Below are 13,837 nucleotides of genomic sequence, written 5' to 3' on the forward strand. Positions count from 1 at the left end.
TGCCAAAAGGTTTCAAAACAAACACATGAGTAACGTCATGATGGCTACATCCATCATTACATACAGTCTGTGGACTGGACTGAGTTTTGACCATGAGTAAGAGTGTGATTTTTGATGACAACTGTGGTATTCACACACTGTAATTCCCTCCATGACCTGCACTACAGCCACTGCTGCAACTGCTGACTGTGTTTATAAGTGGGCCAAACTACCTGTTGTTTTTAGAACATATGTATCTGTCCATCTGACTTCACACAGTATCTTTTCCTTATGTCTGGTGTGGAAAAATAGGAATGAAAGTTTAATGTTTTCCTTCACATTCATACATATTTTACATGGCTTTTAAAATAACATTGTGGAGTCATTGTTACAAAGTCTCCGTGTAGTTTAAGGACACAATAAACAACCTGTTTACCTACACACACAGACACACACAGCAGTTGCCAACACTGAGAGCCATTAATTGGGTCACTTGCCATAAGCCACTTTCATGCAGGAGGGCAGAGGAGCAGGACCGAGCCATCAGAGAAAACTGGCTCTGGCTAAAATTCAACAGATGTGTGTGTGTGTGTGTGTGTGTGTGTGTGTGTGTGTGTGTGTGTGTGTTTGTGGTTTAGCTGCTTAAGCTCAAAGATTTGCCAGCTGGCTGTGCGCTGCCACAATCCTCTATTGTTCCTGGCCAGATCATCAACTGTTAGGAAGGATTTAGGCGCATCCACATTGCTTTCTCAGCTTCTGTGTTTGAGCTAAGCTCCACCAGAGGAAAGGCCCAGCAGTTGGCCACTGAGGCAGAAAAAGCTGAGTTGGCATCTCAAAGAGAGATGTGATTGGCTGAGTAAATGAGGGGGGTGGGACGGGGGTTTCGATGCAGAAAGACTCTCTTTCGCTCCATCTTTCATTTCATTTAGAGACATCCTAATAATCTGTTTTGTCTCTCTGTATATCAGACGCTTCATCTTTCATTTGCTGCTGCTCTCTCTTTCTATATTGTGTTTTTCACTCATTTACAAGAAGACTATTTTTGTCTTTCTCAGTCCTCAGACTTTCTTCACACATTACTCTCTCTGTCTCATCTTCTCCTTGGTCTCTCTCTTCCAATCATTCCTTCCATTTCCTTCTCTTCGCTCCATCTCTCTCCTCTCACACTCCTCCAAACCAGTTCTCCAGCTGCAGGTAGAGGCAGCTCACTCAGATGGATAATTCAGTCGCCGTCTCAGCTGCTCGCACCAACCCCCCTCTCTCCTCCCCGCCAGCTCCTTTCAGACCCCCCGGGCCATATGTCTAGCCACTGCCTTCTCAGCATCAGACTCAATTATTCACTTGGTTTCCCTCGGCAACCGCACCCTGATCCTCGCTGACCTAACCCCAACGTAAATATGAGCCCCACTTCCATCAGCTTACACAGTGTTTTTTGAGTTGTGTCTCCCCTGCTGTTTTCGTCATCTGACGCAGTTTAACTTTCAAACAAAGCCACACCAACGAACCAGGTTTGAATATGTAAAGTATCAGGTCATCCCAGCTTCACGGGAGCAGCCCCAGCAGGCCCGCGAGCTTCCTGCCCCACTGCCCTATTTCTACTGACGGGTTCTCACGTCATAGCTCCTTTGGCCCCCGTGTCTGCCTCGCAGTGTCACCCCATTAAAGAACACACACTGCTCATACACACATTGCAAATTTACATGCATGTGCGCACTCTCTCATAACCCAATTATTGTGGAGACGATGCCTGCTCCACATAGTGCCTGCAGCATGTATCTGTCCTAACAGAGGACCCCAGAGTCCCATGAACAAATGGGTCAAGCTGTTTTCAGTGTTTTTCTGTGGGCCATATTAGAAATTGTGTGTGTGTGTGTGTGTGTGTGTGTGTGTGTGTGACAGGAGAGATGTTCTAATCTAACAGCTGGCTGAGCTCAGGTGAGACACTGGCGGCAGGTTATTTATAGTGCGGCATCAAACTGAGTCACGCTGGTGATCGAGGTCATGGAGGACTCGTTACATCTCCACAGCTTATCCATTCTGTGTCAGGGTCACATATTTACTGCATGACAGAGCTTTGTCACTGTTTACGGTGAAAAGGAAAGATGTGTGTATTGTATACAGGGTGTCTACAGGTATTAGACACTTCAACGTAATGCTCCTGAGGCTTTTTCAAAGTAATTTTTTGACTAAATTTGAGAGTGATTTTTGACAAATCACCTTCTTAGCATGTCGGTGCAGTTGTTTGCATTGTCACCTCACAGCAAGACGGTTGCTGATTTGAACTCGGGCTGGGGGAGTCCCTCTGTGTCAGCGTGGGTTTTCTCGGGTTACTCCAGCTTCCTCCCACAGTCCAAAGACATGCAGGTTAATTGGTGACTCTAAATTGTCCATAGGTGTGAATGTGAGTGTGAACGGTTGTCTGTCTCTATGTGTCAGCCCTGTGATAGTCTGGTGACCTGTCCAGGGTGTACCCTGCCTCTTACCCAATGTCAGCTGGGATAGGCTCCAGCCCCTAACAGGATAGGCGTTTATGGCGTCTTTTTTTTTTGTGTGCTCTGCCTTTTTTGTGCAGCCGCCTGAAGCGCCTCAAATTTAAAATCTCTGAACTTTCCAGAAAGGCACAGGTGAAGTCACTGATGCTCCTGTAGCAAGACTACCGTCTAACCATCACAACAAAGACAGAAAAGCCCATTTTTTTCGGGAGCAGGTCAGCCAACGGACACTGGATGTTGCTGGTGTGTATTGTGTTTTTTATCACTGTTCATTTTGTAAAGCTTTAACTGTGTAGTCAACCTTCTGTTAATGTAGCATTATGTTAGCTACCTAGTTAATGTCAGTGTCAAGATTCTCATGGAAACATACCCATGACGAAAAATGCTATGTGGACACAGGCCCAAATGCAACAGCACTGCCAAGAGTCCACTCAGAGATTTGGGGTAATGTTGCCACTAGTAGCTTTAAGCAGAGAGGAGGAGCTGCTACAGAGGTATGGTAAGTGCACTTCTTTCTAACTGTCGCAGTCAGTCCATTAACAGTGAAAGACTTCATGGCCTCTTGGCTTATATTTGAGATGTTTCATTAAATTAAGTTTAATTTGAATTGACTGGTTACAGAAAATGTCTCAGTAAATAATTATAGGTGCTCTCACTGCTTCCAAGGATGTCTTGCATTAGTTAGAGTCTAAGAAGCAGCTCAAGGATTTGACTCTAGATAACGTCGTCTCTTCAGTCTGTTCAGTGAAGGAGAGACTCAAATTCACTGATTAAAAGAAGAGAGATGCTTATTATTGTTATATCTGTGAATTCTAATTTTCTATTACAGTAAATTTTGTGGCTCTAGAAGATGTTGATAACATATTATTTCTGTTCCCCACTGTGTTGTTGGTGTACCTGGCTTCAGGTGAAGGCTGTGGAATGGAGATGGTTGGCTCGCTGTCGTGTCTCTTCAGCTCCACCTCCACTGTGATGGTCTGCTGATCCTCCTCACGCACACGCAGCTCCTCCTGGGTCCTGAACACAAACACATAAAATACCATGCACAGAGGAAATGAAACACATGTGGAAAACAAACACAGCCACATCTCAGCAACAGGAAGAATGGGCCTTCTCAGAAAACACACCGACCAACAGGCTGACCTCACATTTTCTCCTCTACCCACCCAACCACACCCAGAAATGTCTAATGCTGTGAAAACATGAAGCTGGCAACCCTCACAACGTTGTAGAACGGTGCAGTAAAATATGCTTAAAAAGGTTTATGAGGTGAAAGTAGCATTCATGCTCCTGACTCACCTCCCATCATGGCTGAGAGACTGGGTGTGCCTCCTGGAGACAAAGGACAGAGTGTCAGAACAAGCTGTTTATGACAACTGCAGCAGCTAGCTGACGTTCAACATGTGGCTCCTAAAGTGTTCACATGATTAACTACTGACACTATAATGTGAATTTTCTCTGTTTAAACTGTTTTAAAGGGGACCTATTATGCTTTTCCTCATTTTCTGTCACATACATAATGTTACAATGTTGGATGTTTTTATTTAACATGGCCAAAGTTTCAAATAATGAAGTAAACATATGTAAAGGTAATCCCTGTGAGCAAAAATCTCAGGCTTCAGACTGTTCTGAACACTCTGTTTTCAACATTTTTTTTCTTCTTTCGAGACAAGCTGACATCAGCTTGTGAAGAATTTTTTATGTCGTCATCTACTCCAGGCACACGACTGCAAGTGTTTACATTACATAGCAATCAATCAATTTTATTTATAAAGCCCAATATCACAAATCACAATTTGCCTCCGAGGGCTTTACAGCATACGACATCCCTCTGTCCTTTGAACCCTCACAGCGGATAAGGAAAACCCCCCCCCCCCCAAAAATAGATACACTGCTACATGCAGCTACATGCTAACGTCAGGGAAACATGTAACCCTGGTTGCCTGGTGTTGTTATTTTCTCCCCGGTTTCGGATCATATTCCTGCTAAAACATGTTGGGTTGTGAAGATTTTCCACTGTAGAATGGGCTGCAATACTCTATTACAGTCATTCCCCAGCTGCAAGTAAACTGCTACATGTAGCTACATGCTAGCATCAGCGGAACATGTTATTTGGTGCTGTTTTTCAGAATTTATCCCCAGTTTCAGATCATATTCCTGCTGGAACATGTCCAATTTAGAGGCTTAGCGGTGATGTTCACTGCAAAAATCCCCCTACACTGCATTCCCCGGCTGCAAGTAAAGTGCTACATGTAGCAACATGTTAGTGCCAGGGAAACACGTAATCTTGGTTGCCAATGTTAATACTTTCTCTGTGATTTTGGATTAGATTTGTGCTTGAACATGTCCGGTAAGATTTTGGTTTAGATTTTTCACCGGAGAAATGCCGCTATACATGGTTAAAATCATCCCTAGCTGCAAGTACACTGCTACATGTAGCTACACGCTAGTGTTAGCGATACATGTCATTTTGGGTATTGATGTTCATAATTTCTACCCAGTGTCAGATCATATTCCTGCTAAAACATGTCCAGTAGTGTTTAGAAGCTTATTGGTGATTTCCATCGTAGAAAGTACAGCTATACTTGGTTACAGTCATTCCCCAGCTGCTACATGTAGCTATATGTCAGTGCCAGGGAAACACGTAATCTTGGAGGCTGATGTTCTTACAGCGCCTTGCAAAAGTATTCACCCCCCTAGGAATTTTTCACGTTTTAAAACCTCACAACCTGGAATTAAAATGTATTGTTTGAGCATTTGCATCATTTCATGTACAGAACATGCCAACAACTTTGGAGATGTGAAAAATTTTTTTTATTGTGAAGCAAACAACAAAAAGGCCCAAAAACAAAGAACTTCAGTGTGCATAATTATTCACCCCCCTGAAGTCAGTACTTTGTAGAGCCACCTTTTGCAGCAATTACAGCTGCAAGTCTCTTTTCATAAGTCTCTATGAGCTTGCCACATCTTGCAACTGGGATTTTTGCCCATTCTTCATGGCAAAACTTCTCCAGCTCCCCCAAATTGGATGGTTTCCGCTTGTGAACGGCAGTCTTCAAGTCAAACCAGAGATTTTCAATTGGATTGAGGTCCGGGCTTTGACTAGGCCATTCTAACACATTTAACTTCTTCTCCTTAAACCATTCAAGCGTAGCTTTAGCAGTATGCTTTGGGTCATTGTCCTGCTGGAAGGTGAACCTCCGTCCCAGTCGCAAATCACAGGCAGACTGAAACAGGTTTTGCTCCAGAATGTCCCTGTATTTAGCACCATCCATCTTTCCCTCTATGCGGACCAGTTTCCCAGTCCCTGCTGCTGCAAAACATCCCCACAGCATGATGCTGCCACCACCATGTTTCACTGTGGGGACGGTGTTCTTGGGGTGATGGGATGTGTTGGGTTGCCGCCAGACATAGCATTTCCCTTTGTGGCCAAAAAGTTCAATTTTAATCTCATCTGACCAGATCACCTTCTGCCATACATTTAGGGGGTCGGCCACATGCTTTTTGGCAAACTCAAAACGTGCTTTCTTGTTTTTAACACTAAGTAAAGGCTTTTTTCTGGCCACTCTTCCATAAAGCCCAGCTCTATGGAGTGTACGGCTTATTGTGGTTCTATGGACAGACACACCAGTGTTTGCTGTGGAACTCTGCAGCTCCTTCAGGGTTACCTTTGGTCTCTCTGTTACCTCTCTAATCAATGCCCTCTTTGCCCGGTCTGTGAGTTTTGGTGGTCGGCCCTGTCTTGGCAGGTTTGTTGTGGTCCCGTGTTGTTTCCATTTGGTGATTATGGATTTGATGGTGCTCCGGGGGATCATCAAAGATGGAGATATTATTTTATAACCCAGTCCTGACTTGTATCTCTCTATAACTTTGTCCCTGACTTGTTTGGAGAGCTCCTTGGTCTTCATGATGTGATGCTTCTTGCTAAGTGGAGTTGCAGCCCATTGGGGCCTCTCAGAAAAGGTGTGTTTATAGTGACACATCATGTGACACTTAGATTGAACACAGGTGGACTTCATTTAACTAATTCTGTGACTTGTGAAGGTAATAGATTGCACCAGCGCTTTTTAAGAGGCTTCATAGCAAAGGGGGTGAATACATATGCACATGCCAATTTTCACTTTTTTATTTCTTTAAATTATTCTTTTTTATATATTTTTCTCATTTCACTTCACCAACTTAGATAACTTTGTGCAGATCCATCACATGAAATTTTCAGATGAAAAACATTTAAATTACAGGTTGGAATCTAACAAAATAGTTAAAAAGCAAAGGGGGGTGAATACTTTTGCAAGGCGCTGTACTTTCTCTCTGATTTTGGATTTCAGATCAGATTTGTGCTTAAACATGTTCGGTGAGATTCTGGTTTAGATTCTTCATGGTAAAAATGCCACTATACTCTTACTATTACTATTACAGTCATTCCTCCCACCTGCAACACAAACTTGTTTAAGTAAAATCCCAAAATGTAAGTATGAACCTGAAAATTAGCATAGTAAGTTCCCTTTAAGGATTTTAGTCAGATTAATATGACAAAAGAATGATTTACTGCTTACTGTAAACAAGACATTTATTTCTCTTGGTCACTATGATATGAAATAAATGTTAGGGTCCTGGATGACTCCAGTGTTTCAGAGTATTTTTATGTGCGTGTGTGTGTGTGTGTGTGTGTGTGTGTGTGTGTGTCTGTGTGTGTTAACACCTGTAGCGGGGATGCTCAGCCGTGTCAGAGGGGGATCTCTCGGGGATGGACAGAGAGGTGGTGGAAGAGAGCGTGGTGGCGATCGACGCTGTGGTAGCTTCTTCAAATGACGGAGGAGTACATGGAAGAAGATCTGGTCGCCCTGGAGGAGGAGACACACACACACACACACACACACACACACACACACAAATATCATTATTTTTCTTAGACAGAACTGGTACCTGTTATTTTTCTATTTTAAGCACATAATGTCACTTTTTCTGAGGTGCTGTTTTGCTTGCGTAACCTTTTGATTCCCATGGCAACAGCTTAAAGCTTATTGTTTAGGCAAGGTAAGGGACTTTTTTATACAGCACATTTCAGCAAGAGGGAAATTCAAAGTGCTTTACGTAAAATTTAAGTATGGTGTCAAAGTGCAAAATTAACACATTATAAAAGACATTAAACTCCAATTAACAGTTATTAAAGAGAATAAAAAAAAACAAACTAAAATACGACAGGTATAAAATACAAGAATAAAAGTTACAGTGCAGTGTGAGAGATCAATAATTATTTTGTTTAAGAAGAGTCTTCAACCTTGTTTTGAAAGAACTGAAAGTTGCAGTTCTCTTGGAGTTTGTTTCAGATGATAAGATCAGAGGTGTTTTTGTTTACAAGAGGGGACTGAGACATTTTCATGTCACAAGGACAGAAGCTGCATTCCTTCCCAACGTGACCTGAACTACACTTTACTCTGACATGCAGTGAACTGTAGAGAGACCAAGATGCCTTCAGGCAAAGTGGAAAATCTCCAACCACTCAAACCCTACAATGACTGTAAGAGGGGGAATTCTGGTGACTCTGTTTCCTATTATCTGTGACTGTCACTGCAGTGTTTCTTACCCTCGTCCTCCAGCGTTGGGAAGCTGCGAGCTCCTCTCAGGTCGTAGATGTTCTCGTCTCTCTCAGAGGGCAGCTGGCTGGCGGACCAGGCTGCACCAGGACCGGCACACTTAGGCACCGACAACGACACACGGCCCTTCTTGGATGGAGATGACTTCAGAGCTGATGGACAATGCACATTGACACGTTCAATTAAAACATGGAAAACACAGAAGTGTGATATTATGCTGTCAGAATACATATTAGGGCTACTTTTACAGAGAGCCATTTTATCCCATTGAAAAAATAACTGTCCTCGAAGCTTAAGGCTGCTGGTGATGGAGACCAAAAAAATAATGCACTAGGAAAGCACTTGTGGTTAAAGCTGCCATCAACAGGTAGATTGTCATGTAATGAAACAGCTGTGCAGAATTTGAACAAGTCAATAAAATTCAGTAAATAGCAAAGCCGTCCGTTCCATGACTACATATATATATATCAATGTAATAAACGTATGGTAATCTGTATGAGAAAAAATCTGTTAAAATAATCATCCATTTATAGTGATCAATTGACTCAGATGTGATTTTGCCAAGTAGGACATGCTCCTGGATCAATATCCCTAAAGCATATCCAGGACCAACATTGCTATTAACCAATCACAGCCCTCTGACATCATCAGTGTGCTGCTCCTGTGCTTCTTTCAAAATAAAATGTGTGCTTCTTTAGAGCTAAGCTAGTTTTGCAAAATGAAATTAGTACAATTCAACAGAATCCTTAGAAATATTGATCCAGGACCATCATTGCTATGTTGATGTTGACATAAACAAATAATGCAGAATCTGCGTGATGATAATGATGTTGATCCTGGATAAACCGAACCAAATCTATCCAGGATCAACAGGGAAAAAAGGAGGGTAAATGTGCTGATAGCAGGAATTTGCAACTGAAAAATGATATTATCTTTACTCTTTGTTACTGAACAATATTCTAGCCCATTGGCAAGCTTACTTGATAGCATAGCCTACTTAGTTAGTCAGCTAGCTAGCTAATATTCTCGTCTATTGGCAAGCTTACTTGTTAGCAAAGCATACCTACTTAGCTAGCTAACACACTCATATTCTGGCCTATTGGCAAGCTTAGTTGTTAGCATAGCCTATTTACTTAGCAAGCTAACTCACTAATATTCTAGTCTACTGGCAAGCTTTCTTGTTAGCATAGCATACCTACTTAGCAAGCTTACTCACTAACATTCTAGCCTATTGGCAAGCTTACTCGTTAGTATAGCCTACCTAATTAGCAAGCTAACTCACTAATATTCTAGCCTATTGGCAAGCTTACTTGTTAGCATAGCCTACCTACTTAGCAAGCTAACTCACTGACATTCTAGCCTAATGGCAAGCTTACTTGCTAGCATAGCATACCTACTTAGCTAGTTAGCTAACTCACGCACTCATATTCTGGCCTATTGGCAAGCTTACTTGTTAGCATAGCCTACCTACTTAGCAAGCTAACTCACTGACATTCTAGCCTAATGGCAAGCTTACTTGTTATCATAGCACACCTAATTAGCAAGCTAGCTAGCTAATATTCTAGCCTGTCGGAAAGCTTACTTGTTAGCATAGTCTACCTAGCTAGCTAGCTAATATTCTCGTCTATTGGCAAGTCTACTCATTAGCATAGCCAACCTAGTTACCAGGCAAATTCGCAAACCCTGCGGTACCTTACAAGGTTTTTGTTCACTGCTATTGAAGATTTTGTTCATTTGTATTAACTTGAATTTGGAGAGCTAGCTTAGCTCTGAAGAAGCACAAAGGAATTTCGATAGACGCACAGAAGGAAAAACTTGAAAGTCATGCCAAAACCCAAAGTTTTAAAAGGGTCCGCCTACCCAAATCACACATCTAAACATCAGACTGACATCTAAAAGTGAAATGTATCAGCGCATTAATTCAACCTGTTAGTCAATGGCAATATGTTTGTGACTGGCTACATGTTTCTCAGCATCTCTAACTTGTGAGGCAGTAAAACAATTTAAATTGTGAGCAGAAATAAAACCTAAAAGATTTTAAAATGAAAATATCACATCTGCTGTCCTGCGTCATTACAACAAGTCTTTGAAAAGTGATGGAAAAGCAATCTGTGCAGGGATCAAAGAGATGTTAGACTCTCACATGACATGAAGCAGCACCTAATAAGGCAGTTAGCCTCTGTATCTGATTTTCCTGTCAAGGCTCAGCAGTAAAAGAAGACAAAAGCCTGGCATCTGACATTTGCGTCTGTGGCTCTTCCCACACAGCCCCGTGACTCTGACTATGTAAGGCAGTGTCTGGACATAAACTGAACTCACAGGAGCTCTTCTTGAACACCGTGTTGCTCATGAACTTGAAGAACCTGTCGGCGTAGAAGCCTGGCCGGTGGACTGATACAGTGTCCTGAGGGAGAGACAGAGAGATTAATGAGACAATCAGTGCATGGATAAAATGATCAGAGCAGTGTTTACATGGGGATTAAACCGTCTATTAGTCCCATTTCAGTAATTCTTTTCTCGGGGTCACACCAGCAGACAGAACAACACATAGCAAACAAAGACAAATGACAGACAGAGACGCAGTCAGACAAGAGCACAGACATGTCTCTTCATTATTTATGTTGCAGCAGACTGAGATCGCGCTGCCAGCAGAGTGACAGATGACACTTGGTGTTTGGTTTGGACTGATAGGAGGATGGAGGAGACTGAGGAAGTGAAGAGACAGCAGCTCGGTTATTATTAGCTCTTTTGCATCAGCGTGACTGGACTTCACCATGAGTAACATCTCTGAAGGCTTTCACCTAACTGAGGCAAATGCAAGCAACAAACGGAGAGTGTGGTGTGCCTATTATCATCATCATCATGACGCACAGGAGGCTGTTACGGGGCTGCTTGCTCTCCTACATATATCTGGCGTATGAGTGTGGTGCAGAGTGGGAGAGTGGAGTGAGTAAGGAGAGACGGATGGGATTGATTCTATCTTGAGAACAGCCTGGTGATGATGTACAGTGTAAGCACCGGAGTAGGTGACGAGATGTGAGGGGCTTTCTTTCTTCATCATCCTTTTGCCCATTCTACCACCAGGCATTTTGAATGCTTTGAAAGATTTACGCATGCATTTATGCAACAAAGACTGTGACACACTTGCTTGTTTATGCAAGTAAACAAGAAATGAATGTGGTCATAATTTGTTGATGTACCAATCTGCCTCTTTAGTCCTGGTACTGATACCTGTGCTTTGGGTATCGGTCAATACAGAGTACCGATCCAATATCAGTATTTAATCAATACACTGTATGCCTCATTGCGTAGAGGTGGCTGGGATCATTCTTTTATGTCCAAGGTCTCATCAGGCTTGAATTAAACATTGCTTTCCTCCATCCATCCATTTTTATCTGCTTATCTGTGGCCGTCTGAGCAAGGTATACCAGATGTCCCTCTCTCTAGCAACGTTTTCCATCGCCTCCTGAGGGATCCCGAGGCATTCCCAGGCCAGATGAGGTATCTTAACCCTCCAGCATGTTCTGAGTCTGCCCCGGGGCCTCCTACCAGTAGCACGTGCCCTTGGAAAACCTCTAACAGGAGGCACCCAGGAGGCATCCTAATCAGATGCTCGAGCTACCTCAACTGGCCCCTCTCGGTGGGAAAGAACTGTCTCTGGATGTCTGAGCTCCTCTGCCTATCTCTAAAGCCCTATTCGGACGGGATTAGTTTTACATAGGTACGTGGGGTAAAGTAATAATTACCAGAGATTTTAGTCTTGTCCGAATGTGCCATGTCAGTAATCATTACCGCACGATGTCAGTAAAGATTACCGTGACTTTCACCTTCTGTAAAAGGTTCCCGGAAAATTACCTCAGGTAATACTAATCCCGTGCGAATAGACCAGCAGTAAATATGTGTGTAGATATTTCTACATATCCTGTTAACAAGTGGTTTTTCGTGGATTTTCAAGCATGGAGGCTCATTGAAGAAGCACTCAGTTTTGCACTTCACAGTCGGACAAGTCTGTGTGAAACCTCAGGTACTGTTGGTCTACGACGAACACGATTCAAAACCAAAAGAAGGTCGCAAGCACTTGTCTGAGGCACAGGACTTCTGATTGCTTTAGGTAAGTTAAGTATGCAATGTAGCAGGGCTATGTGGCTAATAAAAAATGACAATAAAATCAACCAGTAGGCTAATCAGTTCATAATAATAATAATGTTTTGCCTGGAAGGAGTGTGGTACACACAGGAAGCAATGTCATACGCACATGACGACAGGAGGGGACGGCAACTCTCCAAGTTCTCTATTGAGAGGAGCCAACACATTTTTCAAAATGTACAAATATAATAGTAAAAATGTATGTATACAATTAGGAGATTGTGCAGCACAGCACCGTGTCTGTGTGTCTGTGTTACTTCAGCAAAGGCCGAATGTTCATAAAGGTGATTTAACACGAGCCAAACTCAGTAATCTTCATGGCAATGACAGAAAACAATGAGACTGAACTCATGTGGAGTTCACAGCTCTATTAAAATATTAGCTCAGTAAAAGAAAACTGCAGCTGGTGATAGGCGTATAATTCACATCCGAGTAACCCGTAGCTCCGCTCTGCTTATACAGCTAATGTCTAATAAGATTTAATACACAAACACACCCAGAGACATTAATGTGTCTACACAGGCCTGTAACTTCTACAATAACTGTGAAAAGTACGAGGAGGATGGATCGACTGGGCCGGCAGGATGTTCATAGTTAGCTGTACAGTTTGAAAAAGAGCGAAATGGAAAAACACACACACACACACACACACACACACACACACACACACAGACAGGCTCTTCTTCAAAACAATGACCACTGCCAAACTTGAAGCTAATAAAAGTCCTACGACGAAAAGATCCAAAAACTGCTCGAGGCTACTGTTTGTGGAGTCTGGGCCTCGCTTAACGTTACTGTTGTTCTTTTGTTTACTCTCCGAACACAGAGAGCCAGACTGGATGTAAACAAACACAGTCACATGTCTGGATTATGTGATAATACAAGAGACAGTTAGGACAAGAACAATTTCATATGTTTTTGTTTCCTCATTAGAAAAGAGTCAGTGTGTTCTGCTGAAATATGTTCTGAGTTTGAGCTCCTGTATGAGTGTGTGTGTACTGTCTCTCTGTGAGCAGCTATTAAAAACTCACCCCGTCATGAACCAGAGCCTTCCACGTGTGCTCCAGTTTCTTGATTAGCCTGCGGAAACAAAGAGACGCACAGTGATGTTAAACGTGTCTTATATTTTAGGATCACAGGCAAATAAATATAGGGGACATGCCTGCAGGCTGAGGACCTTACATGTGCTGTCTCAAATCATTAAGCTGAGTTAGTGTAGGAGTTAAAACAGTCTGCTGCAGTAGGCAGGCACAGTATGTACATCTACTTATATGACTTCCATCTACAGCCTGTGTCACACTGGAAGATATACAGCTGATGACCTGTGGTGATGGCTACTGTGAGTGCTGTGATGATCACCTGTAGGATTGCAGGATGTCGATGATTCCGATGTAGAGAAGAAGTCTCTCCCCTTTTCCGTTCACAGCTGGGATACCGCCCATGCTGAAATGAAAAGCAGAATACAGCTGAAATTAAAAGTATGTCACAAGGTCTGTGCATTTGGATGCTGTTAATATACTGTTAACACTTCCTACTGATAACTCACAGTAAACACTGTCCAGAATGGAGAATACATTGAGGCTTTTATCATGCAGCAGCTACAGGAAAGCCTCAGTTTTTCCA

At 42.7% G+C, this 13,837-nt stretch overlaps 1 protein-coding gene across 2 annotated transcripts in view; it reads right to left on the reverse strand.

Moving 5' to 3' along the window:
• The window catches only part of pip5k1ca (phosphatidylinositol-4-phosphate 5-kinase, type I, gamma a), a 73,342-nt gene that overhangs the window by 11,876 nt on the left and 47,629 nt on the right, over positions 1 to 13,837 (reverse strand). For both annotated transcript variants that reach the window (XM_033621583.2, XM_033621585.2), the window contains exons 9-15: positions 13,574 to 13,657; positions 13,246 to 13,294; positions 10,388 to 10,472; positions 8,059 to 8,220; positions 7,174 to 7,315; positions 3,771 to 3,803; positions 3,369 to 3,488 (exon numbers count right to left, since the gene is read on the reverse strand). In XM_033621583.2, the coding sequence (XP_033477474.1) occupies positions 3,369 to 3,488; positions 3,771 to 3,803; positions 7,174 to 7,315; positions 8,059 to 8,220; positions 10,388 to 10,472; positions 13,246 to 13,294; positions 13,574 to 13,657 (675 nt within the window). The remainder of the gene's footprint in view (positions 1 to 3,368; positions 3,489 to 3,770; positions 3,804 to 7,173; positions 7,316 to 8,058; positions 8,221 to 10,387; positions 10,473 to 13,245; positions 13,295 to 13,573; positions 13,658 to 13,837) is intronic.

Source organism: Epinephelus lanceolatus, chromosome 6, assembly GCF_041903045.1.
Source record: "Epinephelus lanceolatus isolate andai-2023 chromosome 6, ASM4190304v1, whole genome shotgun sequence".
Taxonomy (NCBI): Eukaryota; Metazoa; Chordata; class Actinopteri; order Perciformes; family Serranidae; genus Epinephelus; species Epinephelus lanceolatus.